At 49.1% G+C, this 15,000-nt stretch overlaps 1 protein-coding gene across 5 annotated transcripts in view; it reads right to left on the bottom strand.

The window, feature by feature from the left end:
• Positions 1–10,624: 10,624 nt before the first annotated feature.
• The window catches only part of ptchd1 (patched domain containing 1), an 8,768-nt gene continuing 4,392 nt past the window's right edge, over positions 10,625–15,000 (bottom strand). The window contains exons 3-5 of one of the 5 annotated variants that reach the window (XM_056584857.1): positions 12,570–13,309; positions 12,378–12,506; positions 10,625–11,731 (exon numbers count right to left, since the gene is read on the bottom strand). In XM_056584857.1, coding sequence (XP_056440832.1) covers positions 10,625–11,731; positions 12,378–12,506; positions 12,570–13,309 — 1,976 coding nt within the window. Of the gene's footprint in view, positions 11,732–12,377; positions 13,310–15,000 lie in introns of all 5 variants that reach the window. The other 4 variants (XM_056584859.1, XM_056584858.1, XM_056584861.1 and 1 more) reach the window with 4 other exon arrangements.

The raw sequence follows: 15,000 nt of genomic DNA, 5'->3' as shown, positions 1-15,000 counted from the left end.
AGTGCTGGTGTCGCCGAAGGGCGGAGCTTGAGGAACTGGACTGGGTATCAGCATAGTCACGACCCCCTCCACCGTTGCTAGGGAACCCGTGCTCACTGTTGTCGAGGGTGTGACGTTCGTCGAGGTAGCCATGGTAACGGATGGATTCAGGGGGGTGGGCTGTGAAGTATAGTGAGTGGTCTTAAGGGCTGACGCCGTGGTTGATGTATCGGATGCCTCGCTTGTATTGGCTGTTGGGTCGATGGGGGGTTGTTGATTGGTCAATGTAGAAGTGACTCCGATGCCTTCCCCTGGTAAGGCTGTGAACATCAGATAGATACCATGGATTAATTTTCAGCTGTTCACAAAGCACTGATATCGACAGGGCAGGGAGGTCTAGTTGTTGTTGTGTTCAACCCCCCGGGGAAAGGTTCGGGGTTCGATACCGAATAACCACAATCCACCGGCAAGAATCCTTGAGCTCCATGGCCCAACCCCTATCTGCTCCTCAGTGACATTGGAATACATTCCCTGTAGGTCACTTAGGATGAAAGGGTGTGCCCCATGAATATATAGGAAACTGTTTGACTGACAGATCAGGCAAATAATATACGAACCAATTCTCCTTGTTTTATGTTTTAATTGAAAAGTGTGACAAGACATCTCAGTCTTGTCTGCCCTGTATTGCCATAGCAACCTTTGAGCCACATGACGACCCTGTGCCTTGCGACTTATCCTGTGTGTTACTGGTAGCCATGGTAACGACCAGACTGGAGGTGGAAGCAGGAAGGCCTGTGTTTCAGGCCGGTTGGGGGAATGAGTGTGATTCGATATTAAGAAAATTAGTGGGTATTCAGTAGGTATTGTGTTTGTTCACATGTAGACACAGCTGCTGTGTAGTCACTCTCTCTCTCTCTCTCTCTCTCTCTCTCTCTCTCTCTCTCTCTCTCTCTCTCTCTCTTCCTCCATTTCCCTCCCCTTCCCTCTCTGACCACGGCATATATTTTTGCTTTTTTTTGTAGCCTTCTCTGCTCTTGGCCAGTCAGGTCCATCTAGCGGTCCAAGCCCAGCCGGGGAAGAGCCAGCAGCTAGGACCTCTCTCTCTCTCTCTCTCTCTCTCTCTCTCTCTCTCTCTCTCTCTCTCTCTCTCTCTCTCTCTCTCTCTCTCTCTCTCTCTCTCTCTCTCTCTCTCTCTCTCTCTCTCTCTCTCTCCATATATAGGGTGCATTCCTATACACATTCTATAGCCATTCTGCTTGCCATCGCTTCCTGAATCTGTGGATGTTCTGCTCAATTGTTAAACACAATTGTGATCAAGGGACCAGAAAAGGCAGCTACATCAGGGTATCCTACAAAGGAGGTCCTGTGGAGATCGGTCGACGTCATTACACTAGTCTCCTCCTCAAGACGCTGAAGAGGCTCAGACGGCTCTCTTCCTCGAGGTTCCTTTCCTCCTGCAGGGACACTTCCTGCTGCTGCTCCTGGTCCCCAGGCTTTGGACCGCAGCCAGAGACTCTCCTTAGTAATGCTACCCTGTTTAATGTACGGCCCGCAGGTGTCACAAGCATGATCTCACACCTCATTGGATACTTCAACATGTTGACGTCCACAATATCCTACAACCACAGGAATTAGTGGTGACACTAATACCATACTAAAAGCAAAACAGGTGTGCTCTTCTTTGGATGTCGACTGATAGGCCGATAGCAACATATGCTTAAATATATTTTAAATAACCAAATGAGCCAAAACCGAGATTTCAACGAAGGTTTCTTAAAAAAATATAAAAAAACGGCGTTCTCACGCGTACCGAAGCGCTCACCGCACGCCAGGCTGTCGTCCCTCTGCCGGGTCCGGCTGCTGGTCACGCCCCACAGGTCGGAGTCCCAGCCAATCACGGAGCCGTCCTCGCAGAGGGCGTGGTCGTCCAGGTCGGACCACACCCTGAACAGGTACAGCTCGATCCTGGCCAGGGCCCCGTCCCTCTGGGGTCGGTCCCCGGGCCGGCACCCCAGCAGCAGGGAGCCGGAGGGCGTCAGGGCCTTGGCGATGACCGTTCTCTCCGCTACCGGCACCCTGTCCACCTGGGATAGAGAGTGTGGGGGGGGCAGAATATTGCTGTCTCGTTAGCTTGTATGCTAACGTGGCGCCTCGAAGTGGCGATAGCTAAGTATGTTTGTCATCACAGCGTTTTATAAATTTGATTAGAATGATTGTAATATAAATGATAACCTTTATTTGTAAAGCAAGAGAAATTGCTTAAAATGGTCCAATTAAGGAAAATCAAATCTTTTGGAAATTTGAAGTTTGGGGGGTGGGGGGAGAGGGGCGGAAGAAATAATGAATCAATAATAAAAAATACAAGTATAGGTTGTAAGTATAAGTATAGGTTTTCCCGCATGAGTCGTACCCTGCTGCGCGGCTGAAGTGAACGCTTGAACGTGGACAGAAGGGCATCATTAAAAATTCGTACGTGGAGGCTGAAGGTGTGGCCGTGCACGTCCCTCCGCAGGCACACCTGCTGCCACTGGCCCGGCGCCAGCGGGCGCGGGAAGCGGTGCCTGACGCCCAGCAGCCAGGCGTACAGCGCGCCGTCGTCCCCCTCCAGGCCCAGCTCCGGGAGCGGAGCGCGCGCCGACCTGTAGGAGAAGGCCACCCAGGCGCCCGGCGACAGCACCCGGACGTCGACGCACACCGTCAGCCGGAGGAGACGCGGCACGGCGGCCCGGTCCTGGAGGGTCCAGTGGTCCTGGCAGCCGTTCAGCACCGCTTTGCTGTCGCCCATGAAGTAGGCATGGACTGTGTGGGGGATACAGAGTGGCGGAACGGCATTTTGATCTTCCGTGGTATAGTGGTTTCACACGGAATAGCGACAGGTGGATTTTCCATCACACCCCTCTTAAGGGGTGTGATGTCGCTATTCTCTCCTTCAAGTAAAATGTAAACCTTTGGGTTTCGTGTGGAGTAATCTGTTGGTTTGGGCCTGTTTTTCTTGACCGCCTGGGGAGCATCGAGAAGCAAAGGGGTCCATAAGGCACGGCCACGACCTCCCTATTATGACATCCTGGTGAGCTTCAATTCAATAGATTACCATCTAGTTAACAAAGGTTTTTGGTTTATTGGGGGGACCGCTGGCCTCGGAAACCTGACAGAAGTGTAACACTGCATGCCTTTAGCCGCGCAGTGGACTTCTCCCTCCGAACCATTAGAGAGACGCAGGGCGAACTCCCATCTGAGGCCTCGGATTATTGTAATGTATGCCTATTCTATTGTTTGTTGATGCATGTTGGGATGTATCGTTGTTTGTACTATTTTCCAAATATATAAAAAAGTATTGTTGGCTTTTTTGCATTTAAATATCTCATCTCTCTTAGACGCAATATCTGATAAAGGATTTGCCACGATAGGGGTTAATGTTCAACACGTGGTTTATTCAGAGATCAAATGTAAACCAGCCTGCACTCTGGAGGTGGGTCATGAAGCATCCCTCGAGTACTGCCGGTCTATATTAGTGATGGGCGGAATGGTAAATAAGCCACGCCCACAGGTTACAATATACACAGGTAAACTTGTAAGGGTCTGACTTATCTCAATCCAATACAACTGTATATTGTGTTGTGTTGACCACTCTGTGTAGAAGGAGAAGCTATTGAGGACTGTTGTTGGTACTACAAATATGTGGTCCAATGAAGTACTGAATATCATGTGGTCTAAATTAAGCGTGAATACATTTATTTACTTAATTTTTAGAGAGAGAGAGAGAGAGAGAGAGAGAGAGAGAGAGAGAGAGAGAGAGAGAGAGAGAGAGAGAGAGAGAGAGAGAGGGAGAGAGAGAGAGAGAGAGAGAGAGAGGAGAGAGAGAGAGAGAGAGCGAGAGAGTTTATGTGATTAAATTCGAATTGCTGTTTTCTAATGACATTATGCTTCACAGATGGGTGAGGTAAGCAGATGAATTAGGAAATGGCACAGAGATGGTGAAGTGTATATACATTTAGAGTTTTGATTGGGGTCTATAAGTTCATGCCTGGTCAGCGTAAGTCTCTGGGACCAGTAGCCTATTCAACTATTCTTGGGGTCAGTACCTTGAGGAGCCAGCATCCAGACCCAGACGGCGTGGAGCAGACCGAGGGCCCTCCTCTGGGGGGCCATCCTCTACCTGGAGACACAGGGCCAAAGCCGCGACCGGAGAAACCCCTCTACCAGGGACTCCAAGGAGCTTCGAGGAAACTGTGTTTAGATTGGAATTTTGCAATACTGCATTATAGTGCAACGCAGCAGTACAAAGCGCTTTACCTGTGGAAGCAAGAAGAAGACATAAAATTAAAAATGCCGCGAGCCACAGAGATACATTTCAGTTGTACCTTTCAGAGTTTTGTTATCACCCATAACTTGACTAAGGTAAAGCAAAAAAAAAAAGGTGTGTTCTAAGATCTTTCTTAAAAATGATAACTTTAGGACGATGCCATTGTTTCTATCCTTAATCTAATAGCTTTTGAAAAGAGTCCAATACAAGAACCAACTGACTCCCACAAGTAGAGTAATTTTGTATGTGAGGGACTGTATGCAGCATGCGTGCCTGTGTGCGTCAGAGTGTTTTGTTTGGGGGGATATCCACACTACAAACACACTGCACTACATCAGGAACACACCTGCAGCTCATCCCGGTGACAACAATATCCCGGCTGACACGCCGGACACTGCGGATGTAAGGCTCAGCCTGGGACTATCATATCTCGCCACTCTTCTTCTGTGGTAAACGGAGAGGATTATCATGTGCTCGCTGTCTCTTTGTCCTGCTGGGAGTCGGCCCTCTGGCCAGAGACAAGCTGCACAGACTGGGTTACCTAACCCACGCCCTGGTAAACATCCGGGATTTACCGTGGGGGTATTTGATTCACAAATGTAGGGCATTTGCAGGAATTATTCCGGCACTTTTGATTGATGATATTGTTAATTATGCTGTTTTACTATTTAGCAGTCGCTGTGTTTTGTATACGGGCCATTGAGGAGCCAGTGTGTTTTGGGGGGGGAGATAAGTGCATATTGCTGTCTACAGGTAGAACCCAAGACCTTCCAGATGGGGGGGGAACCACTGCAGAGTCTGTGAGACTCTCGATATTACTCTTCAGATTGCTTGTGTTTTTGGATCTCATGCCACGACTTGGAAGCTACCGTAAACATAATAACATTGTCACAGAAGTTATTTGTTTGTGGGCGGCAATAAACCAATTCAAATCCACATACCCCCAAATATCATCCACATAGAACCCGTAGAACACATCAAAGAATTTGATGGCTTTTGTATTTCCTGGCCTTAACATACATATTTCTCATCAGGGGGCTACGTATCAAGTATTGAGTTGGATACCTCTGGGGCTGGGGACATGGAGCTGGGAAGGGAGGGGGGGGAGTAGAGAACCTGACCCCGCTGCAGGTGTTCTGCAGGAGCCCCGGGCACTAGCACATCCTCCAGACTGCTATTGTAGAGGGAACCCATTCAAAAGGGCAACAACCTAACCTGCTTTATAACCAACGCCGCTGACTGACTAGGATCCATCTTGTTACTTCAGACTATCCAAGTCTACACCATAATATTTAAATAGTAGATATAAACAGATTATTTTCTTGGTATTAAAACCAGTTATCGTTATAGTGACTGGTATGATTAAAATGTTCTTATTCACAATCATTACTAACTTTGTTGAGTTTAGTTGAGTTCATAGTTTAGGTATCTTTTTTATTTTATTCAAACCGGCTAGACATTTCATATCCACAAGGTGTTCTGTCAATCATATTCATTTTACTTTAAGTTAATGGATTTTTTGTTGTTGCATTTTTCAAGACGTGCCATGCGTTTCTTGTGTTTGTGTCAAAAGTACACAAAAACTAGACAAAAAATATGCATTTCCGACAATGACCTTGAGCACAATATGCTACATGAATATTAATATAAATATAAATACATAAAAGACTCACCTGAAATTGAACAGGCTCAGCAGTGGCGGACGTTGCATGTGTGTGCACCCCAGTTCACGTGTGTGTGTGCATCCAGACGTGTGTGTGTGTGTGTATGTGTGTGTGTGTGTGTGTGTGTGTGTGTGTGTGTGTGTGTGTGTGTGTGTGTGTGTGTGTGTGTGTGTGTGTGTGTGTGTGTGTGTGTGTGTGTGTGTGTGTGTGTGTGTGTGGGTGTGTGTATGTGTGTGTGTGCGTACTATGGTGGAGAAATCATCCTAACCATCCCAGATAGACACTGTTACACCTTAACCTCCTCACTCTTCATTCTTTCCTCAGAATGAACCAGAAGAGCGCTACTACTTAGCTTCTCTCCTCTACTCTACCCAGCTCTCAGTTTTCCCGCCCTTTTGCCCAGGGGTCCGCATTAGGTGAACACTCCTCTCCAGAGGGGTGAGACACAGAGAGAGAGAGAGAGAGAGAGAGAGAGAGAGAGAGAGGAAGCTCTTGGCCAGATGTCTCTCGCCCGGACAAGGACTGATCTTTTCTGAGTGGTGAAGATGACATAAGGGGACCCTCTGTGACACGCCCAGAGAAAGAGTGAGAGGGAGAGAGAGAAAGAAAGGGAGGGAGAGAGAGAGAGAGAGAGAGAGAGAGAGAGAGAGAGAGAGAGAGAGAGAGAGAGAGAGAGAGAGAGAGAGAGAGAGAGAGAGAGAGAGAGGGAGAGAGAGAGAGAGAGAGAGAGAGAGAGAGAGAGAGAGAGAGAGAGAGAGAGAGAGAGAGAAAAGACGGGAGAGTGACATAGAGAAAGAGGCAGGCTTAGACTGACATAGAGAGAGGAAAGGGAGCGCGAGAGAGGGAGGGGTAGGGAGACATACGAGAAAGGGACAGAGAGAGAAAGAGAAAGGGAAATGGAGGTAGTGAGGTAGACAGAGGAAAAGAGAAATGAAAAGAGAGAGAGCTAGAGTGTTATACAAGACAAGATAAAGAGGGAGTCAAATATTCTAACCTTTATGTGATGTTATTATTTCTATCATGACTTTACAAGGTTCTTTGATTTATCTTCAGAAAAGAGATAAGATAAAACAACATACGATTTATATCTGGATTGTTTTTTCTCATCACTTTCACACAGGCATGCAGACTCACATGCACACAGGCTGGCACAGACACACACACACACACACACACACACACACACACACACACACACACACACACACACACACACACACACACACACACACACACACACACACACACACACACACACACACACACACACACAGAGACTGTCTCTCTCTCTCTCTCTCTCTCTCTCTCTCTCTCTCTCTCTCTCTCTCTCTCTCTCTCTCTCTCTCTCTCTCTCTCTCTCTCCCCTGGGGTCTGCAGCAGCTGGTACCACAGGATGTACATCTAGACACTTCCTGGACAGAGTATAAGCCCTCAATCTCATGAAGTGTGTGTGTGTGTGTGTGTGTGTGTGTGTGTGTGTGTGTGTGTGTGTGTGAGTGTGTGTCTGTGTGTGTGCTTTTGTGTGTGTGTGTATGTGTGTGCGTGCACACACACACACACACACACACACACACACACACACACACACACACACACACACACACACACACACACACACACACACACACACACACACGCGTACGTTGGACCCCTGTGCAGGTGAATGTGAGGAATGGAGGAGATGACGTCATAGGAGAGAGGAAATTTAAACAAGAGGAGCCTCCCGGGTGTGTCTGTGTGCGTCTGTGTTTGTGTGTGTGTGTGTGTGATCTCATTACTTCATGTGTACAAATCTGTGTCATATTCAATTTCATAGCCAAGAAAGCAAAAGAGAACATGAGAGTCTGTTGCACATCCACGTGAAGTGTACGTCATGTTTGGAGAATACTTAATAATATACAACCTGTTAATGCGCTCACGCACATAAATACACACACTGCAGATCACTGCATCTCAGAATGTGTGTATTTGTTGCAGAGGAGCTGGTCTAAAGTGCTCTTATAGCATGTTAGGATGTGTGTGTGCGTGTGTGTGTGTGTGTGTGTGTGTGTGTGTGTGTGTGTGTGTGTGTGTGTGTGTGTGTGTGTGTGTGTGTGTGTTTAATATGTGATGACAAGTATTAATATATATATGACTTCCTGCTAGTCTTGCGCCTCCATGTGTGTTTGTGTGTGTGTGTGTGTGTGTGTGTGTGTGTGTGTGTGTGTGTGTGTGTGTGTGTGTGTGTGTGTGTGTGTTTGAATGTGTGTGTGTGTGTGTGTGCGTTTGTCTGTGTTTAAGTGTGTATGTGCGTGTGTATACATCTGTATGCCAGAAAGTAACATGGCTGTCATATATTTTATTTAAAGGTGACCTGGTACTTAGTGTTTCAATACAAGGCAGTCAGCATGCCCCCCACCCCAACCATGGTAGCCAGTTAGCCCCTCCACTCAAAGCTAGCCGACTAGCCTCCCCCTACAGCTGGCCTCATAAAGGAGGCTGTCTTGTTTTTTTTTCAAACCTAACTGACTATAAACAGTACATCAAACAACGGGCCTATCTATTTATACTTTATTTATATCAAGGAAAAAGAAAATGCTAAATCCCTGATGATGTAAGAGTGCCAGATCTTCCGGATATTAATTGTATCTTAAAGATTGATTTCTAGCAAAAAAATTTGAAGGAATTCATGAAAGAATAAAATGAAGGAAGGAAAAACTACTTAATTTTTAAAAGCGCTACTAATACCCAAGTCTTGTAATTTAGAAACACATCTGCATATTTCTTGTGTGCAGATTCCACGGTATCATATATTACACTCTATATATTCAGATGCTGCAATATATTATTTATATTTTGATGCTACTTCAAATGATTTATCTTCTGATAATACTGATAATACCAATGATGTATGATATATATTTTGGCACTAATGTATCTACTCTGAGGCTAATGTTGTTTATGAATATTTGGATGCTGCTGCATAATATAATGTGGTGGTTGGTGGTTGTTGGGGGTTTCAGGTGTTGGATGTCCTTTATAAAGCGTTGTGGTGAGGAATGCAATCCGATCGGTGTTAAGGGCGGTCGATGTCTTCACTAAACATGTTCTACCCAGATACGATGAAGGTGTGTGTGTGTGTGTGTGTGTGTGTGTGTGTGTGTGTGTGTGTGTGTGTGTGTGTGTGTGTGTGTGTGTGTGTGTCTTTGGTTATACAGCAGGTCTTGAAGGAGATTTGACCTAGACAATAACCTGTCCTCCCACAGAATCACACACACACACAGACACATGCACGTGTACACGCATTAAAGAAATAAACACACACACACACACACGCACGCACACACACAATCACACGGACACACACAGACACACACATACACCATCACACACATACACCATCACATACACACACACACACACACACACACACACACACACACACACACACACACACACACACACACACACACACACACACACACACACACACCTTCTGCCAGGGAGCGCATGTATTCATTGATTCACAAGGAGAAGAGGTGGAAGCTGTGAAAGGAGGATGAATTGGTTGAATAGAAACTGTGGACTATGGATAGATAACCATGAATACATCACCATATATTACCATATGTATGTATATATACTGTCTATATATATATATATATATATATATACAGTATTGCAGGTTTTATTTGATCGAGTTCCTATTTGCTGCTGAGATAGCTCTTGGGCCCCCCAATCAGGTTGCTTTAGGCTATCCTTTTTTGTCCGTACAGTGTCTATATATCTCTGCTTTACTGGCGACAAAATTATGTTATATTTTGGTTTTTTTCATTTGCTAAGAAGCCTTTAGCATTTTTTTCATAACCATAAAGTGGTTTAGTAAACACTACCGAAATACATAATTCATAATACAGCCATTATCCCCATCTGTTTAGAATAACAGAACAAAATAATGAAGGTTAAACGACATCTGTGATGTGGTCCAACACGATAGAGGTCTGAACACTGTGTTTTAACATTGATCTTGATCTTGGACCCAGAATGGAAGTAAAGACACAGTCTGGTTGTCTGGTATGGTGGTGTTTTATTAGGTGGGTTACTGTGGGTTTATTAGGTGCTAGCTGAACAATGTGATCGCTTCTGAAGCTGTTTCGGGGGTCCCGGCGATCGCGGTGAGCTAGTGTCTCTGAGGGCTATGAGGTCACATCCCGGAATGACCTCAGCGGGCTTCACCTCCTCCGATTGGCTGCTGTGTGGAAAAAAACAAAACGGGAGCTCTCATCGATATGCCTCATCACGACACCGGCAGGTAACCATGGATACACTGCATCCCAAATATCTGTCTAGCTCATTTTTCCCCGTTTCCCCTCTGTACCTCTACCTCTCTATCCCTCCACTCTAGCGTGGTGTTCTATCTCTCGCTCTCTCTACCCCCCCCCCCCCCCCCCCCCGTCTCCTTATCTGTTCTGCTGCATCAGCTGGAAGCAGATCTTCCCCCCCCCCCCCCCCCCCCACCCCGTCCTCCGGGGACCACCCCCTAACCACCCCACCCCTCCCCCCTATCACCATAGCAACCGAGAGGTTCCGCTGTTGCCCGTGACACCACCCCCCCCCCCCCCCCCACCCTCCTCCTCCCCCTCCTCCCCCTCCTCCCCCCCCCCCCCCCCACCCCACCCCAGCCGCGCGGTCCCCGCGGTCAGACGGTGGTGATCTGGTCCACCACCCGCGTGCTGTCGTTCATCTCCACGCACTCCACCTCCTGCCGGGGGCTGCCCGGCCCCCGCCCGCCCGGCGCGTCCTTGGACTTGGCGGGCGGCAGGAAGGTGAGCAGCGTGGGCAGGAAGGCCAGCGTGTGCAGCGCCGAGCAGCCCGCCGCCAGCGCCAGGCAGCGGAAGATGGTGCGCGTGAGGTTGGAGCGCACGCACGCCACGGGCGCCAGCGCGGCGGCGTAGCAGAGCAGCGCCTGCAGGGAGGCCACGCCGTGCCGCTCCAGCGCCACGCGCACCCAGCGAGTCCGGCTCTCCCCGCGGCCCCCCGCGAAGCCGCACAGCAGGGGGGCGCTGCAGTCGGCGGCGTGGCCCAGCGTGGAGATGAGGCAGAGCACCGACACGCAGTCCAGCTCCACCCCCCACAGGGTCATGAAGCCCACCACGCCGAACTGCACCGACAGCAGCGTCAGGCCCAGCCAGGCGGCCACCAGGGGCTCCACCAGCGCCAGGGAGGCCAGGCCCAGCAGGAAGAGCACGGCCAGCAGGGAGTGGCGCAGGGGCCAGCCCACGGCCGCCGCGTAGCGGTCCAGGTACACGAAGGACGGGTTGAAGATGAGGAAGCGCACGCGCGACGTCAGCGACAGCCGCCGCAGCGTGTCCAGCAGCACCGACATCTCCTCCCGCTTGTTCTCCGTCGTCTTGGCGACCAGGAAGACGCGCGACGCCGCCACCTCGGGCTCCTCGCCCGCGCCCCGCTCGGCGAAGATGATGTCGTCGGCGAAGTGGGCGTAGCGCGGCTGGCGCAGGAAGTGGAGGCGCAGCGTGCGGGTGAAGTTGTGGCGCGGCTGGCTGGTGGACTGGTTGAGCTCCGACAGGTATCCCAGGTAGGACTCCAGCCAGCTGATCCTCTGGAAGCCCTTGGTGTACTCCAGCAGGTCCCGCTGCACCGAGGCGTTCCAGTAGGGGGCGCTCTCGTAGATGTAGAAGCCGATGACCGGCGAGTAGGAGCTGAAGTAGCGCTGCTGGGCCCGCGCGTACAGCACCGTGGCCGTGTCCATGGCAACCAGGGCGCTGGGGTCGGAGCCCTGGGTCACCTGACGGGGGGGCAGAGGGGCACGGGGGAAGGGGTTAGTGATGGTGAGGGTACACTGGCATGAATATATATGTTTGTTCATGCGTTGGTGTGTGTGTGTATGTGCATATACAGTATGTTTATGCTTGGGTGCGTGTGTGTGTGTATGTGTCTATACAGTACGTGCGTGTGTATGTGTTTGTTTATATTTGTGTGTGTATGTGTAAATACAGTAGGCGTATGCTTGAGGGTGTGTTTGTGAATACACGGTATGGCTGTGTTTACGTGTGTTTGTGTGTTTATACAGAATGTGTATGTCTGCGTGTGTGTGTTACAATATGTATGTGTGCGTGTAGATACATTAGGTGTGTGTGTATGTGTGTGTTTGTTTATATATGTAAGTATGTGTACATTTATACACATAAGGTGTGTGCGTGTGTGTTTTTGTGTGTGTGTATAATATATACATAAAGGTATGTGTGTGTGTTTGTTTATCTATGTATGACATTTATACACATAAGGTGTGTGTGTCTATGTGTGTTTGTGTGAGTGTGTGTGTGTGTATATACATTGGATATGTGTGTGTGTTTGTTTTCTATGTGTGTGCACGTTTATACACATTAGGTGTGTGTATCTGAGTGTGTGTGTGTGTGTGTGTGTGTCCTCACCTGCATGAAGCCCATGAGGCCGAAGGAGATGTAAACGAGGTACAGCAGCACCACGAAGGGCTTCACGTAGGTGTTGGTGATCCAGTCGCCGTAGCAACGCCGCATGCAGCCCAGCAGCAGGTGGGAGTCCTGAGGGTGTGGGTGGGGGTCCGGGCCGAGGGCCGACAGAGGGGGGGCCGCCCCGGCGTGCACGTGAGGCTGCATGTGTGGGTGGGAGTGAGGATGCGCGTGCATGTGTGCCGCCGTCGAGTGAGTCACGTGACTGTTGCCGTGGGCGCCCTGGAGGCTCCCGGCGTGCACGTGCGTGGCGCCGGAATTGACCGCCGAGTGACCGATGGCGTTCCCGTGGGCGTTCCCATGGGCGTTCCTGTGAGCGTGCGCATTAACATTCCCGTGCACGTTCACATTCCCGTGCACGTCCACATTCCCGTGCACGTTCACATTCCCGTGCACGGCGTCCCCGTGCGCGTTGCCGTGCGCGTCGCCGTGCGCGTTGTCGTGCGCGTAGCTGCGCGGCGGGCTGGCGTGAGGGCCGGCCGTCTCCTCCTCGTAGCGCGTGTACATGAGGCAGCGGTACCAGGCCGGCTTGGCGTCCAGCCGCTCGGGCTTGGGCACGCGGCGGCAGAAGCAGCCGTGGCGGTAGCCCGTCTCGAGGTAGCCGGTGAACACCAGGCAGGAGCCGTACAGCGACAGCGTGTACACGTAGCCCACGGCCACGCCCAGCGAGGCCGTGCGGCAGAAGAGGCGCACGGCCTCCATGTTGGTGAGCGGCGAGGCGGCCAGGCCCAGCGCCGTCAGGTGCAGCAGGGTGGAGCCCGAGAAGCGCAGCATCACGTCCTCGAAGACGGCCGCCACGCGGTCCTTCACGTGCTGGTCCTCCCGCGTCCGTCGCCACGACGACAGCATCTCGAAGGAGCCAAAGAGCCCGTGGCCTGCGATGGGGGGGATGGGGAGAGGGGAGGGAGCGGAGGGAGGTTAATGTGTGTGAGGGTTTGGATAAAAAAGGTAAAACCTCACACGCCCTGAGAAAGATCATCAGCTACGGTTTTGTTTTCACTCTACTGAGGAAAAACATTGCATTCTGCTGCTGGTTCTGAACGAAGCCAGAAGGGCCTATAGACCGGCACTAGGACCCAGAAGCTCGTTCTCATAGGAACTCCATCCCCCATAATCCACGCCGATTTATAAACAAACACTCAAACCAGACCCAACCAGAAAAGATACCCGTCTTTGAGAAAATAATGCGATATCCCATGTGTCCTTTTAATGTACACGAAATACAAATTTATGAAATGGATGAATGGAATCTGATGAATGACTGACGTGCAAACAACACAATGTGAAGGGAAAGTGTTTTTCTCCTGCCCTAGGTTGTCACCATTAAAAGGGATGTCCTTTGATGAAGTCTCATATTGTGTATTTATGTTTTGTTTAAGGAGATTGTTTCGTTTTTTGCATATGCCTGTGAATGCATGAACAAACTAACAACAAGGTCAAATGACACTTAAATCCTTTGGAACCTGCGGAATGTTTTCTTTTGACTTCAATATATCAAAATGGCCAGATTGTGAAATGGATCTGGCCAGCCCAGTCAATGCAACTCTTTCTTACACTCACACGATCACACACAGCAAATAACAGCTATATTCAGATATTCAGAGTCATCACTATAGATCCTTTTGCCTTTTATCGTTTAAGTAAAATAATAATAATAAATAATAATAAAAAATGTGTAAAAAGATTTGCTTTATAGAGTAATTCATTGAATACATATGCCCCAATCAACATGCATGCAAGACCTTCTTTCAACCTTTCTATTAGGAGAAAGTGGTTGTGTTTTCATTGCTGTTTTACAGTATGAGAAAAGAGCGTGCTCTGATACGGTTCCCTCTCTCTGTGTGTGTCTTCTTTGTCTCTCTGTCTGCCGAGCCGTGAAGCCTTGAGATTCCATTTATCCTCCTCCTTCCCTCCGTTAGCATAACGGTACCTCCCTCTCTTCTATCTAGTCTTATTATACCTGCCTGCCACGGAGATCACAGCAAAACCCCTCTGCTCCCTTATTTGGTTCTGCTGTTGATACAAGACACTATCTCTCTGTCCCTCATTCACATCCCCATCTCCCTATTTTTCCATTTCCGCCTCTATCTCTCATTATTAAACCCTCTCTCTCTCTCTCTCTCTCTCTCTCTCTCTCTCTCTCTCTCTCTCTCTCTCTCTCTCTCTCTCTCTCTCTCATCTCTCTCTCTCTCTCTCTCTCTCTCTCTCTCTCTCTCTCTCTCTCTCTCTCTCTCTCTCTCTCCCTCCCTCCCTCTCTCTCTCCCTCTCTCTCCCCCTCCCTCCCTCCCTGGTTATTTTAAGCAGCAGTGTTGGTCCCTCCTCCTCTCTTGGCTGTAATTACGCTACGAGTCTAGAGGCTAAATGAGTGTGATTATACACATCCTACAGGATACTACACACGCTATTACTTTGAAAGGGATTCACATTCATACAGTTAATGCGTTTCGACTTTAATCCGGTATGGTGATAACATTTGACAAGACAAACCCCTGAAAATGTGTTTTGGAAAAACACGATACAGAAACAGACAACACTAGACGAGAGAAAAACATTCCAGAATAAAATA

The sequence above is a fragment of the Gadus chalcogrammus genome, chromosome 23, assembly GCF_026213295.1.
Source record: "Gadus chalcogrammus isolate NIFS_2021 chromosome 23, NIFS_Gcha_1.0, whole genome shotgun sequence".
Lineage (NCBI taxonomy): Eukaryota > Metazoa > Chordata > Actinopteri > Gadiformes > Gadidae > Gadus > Gadus chalcogrammus.
This window is presented reverse-complemented; position numbering and strand designations above follow the sequence as displayed.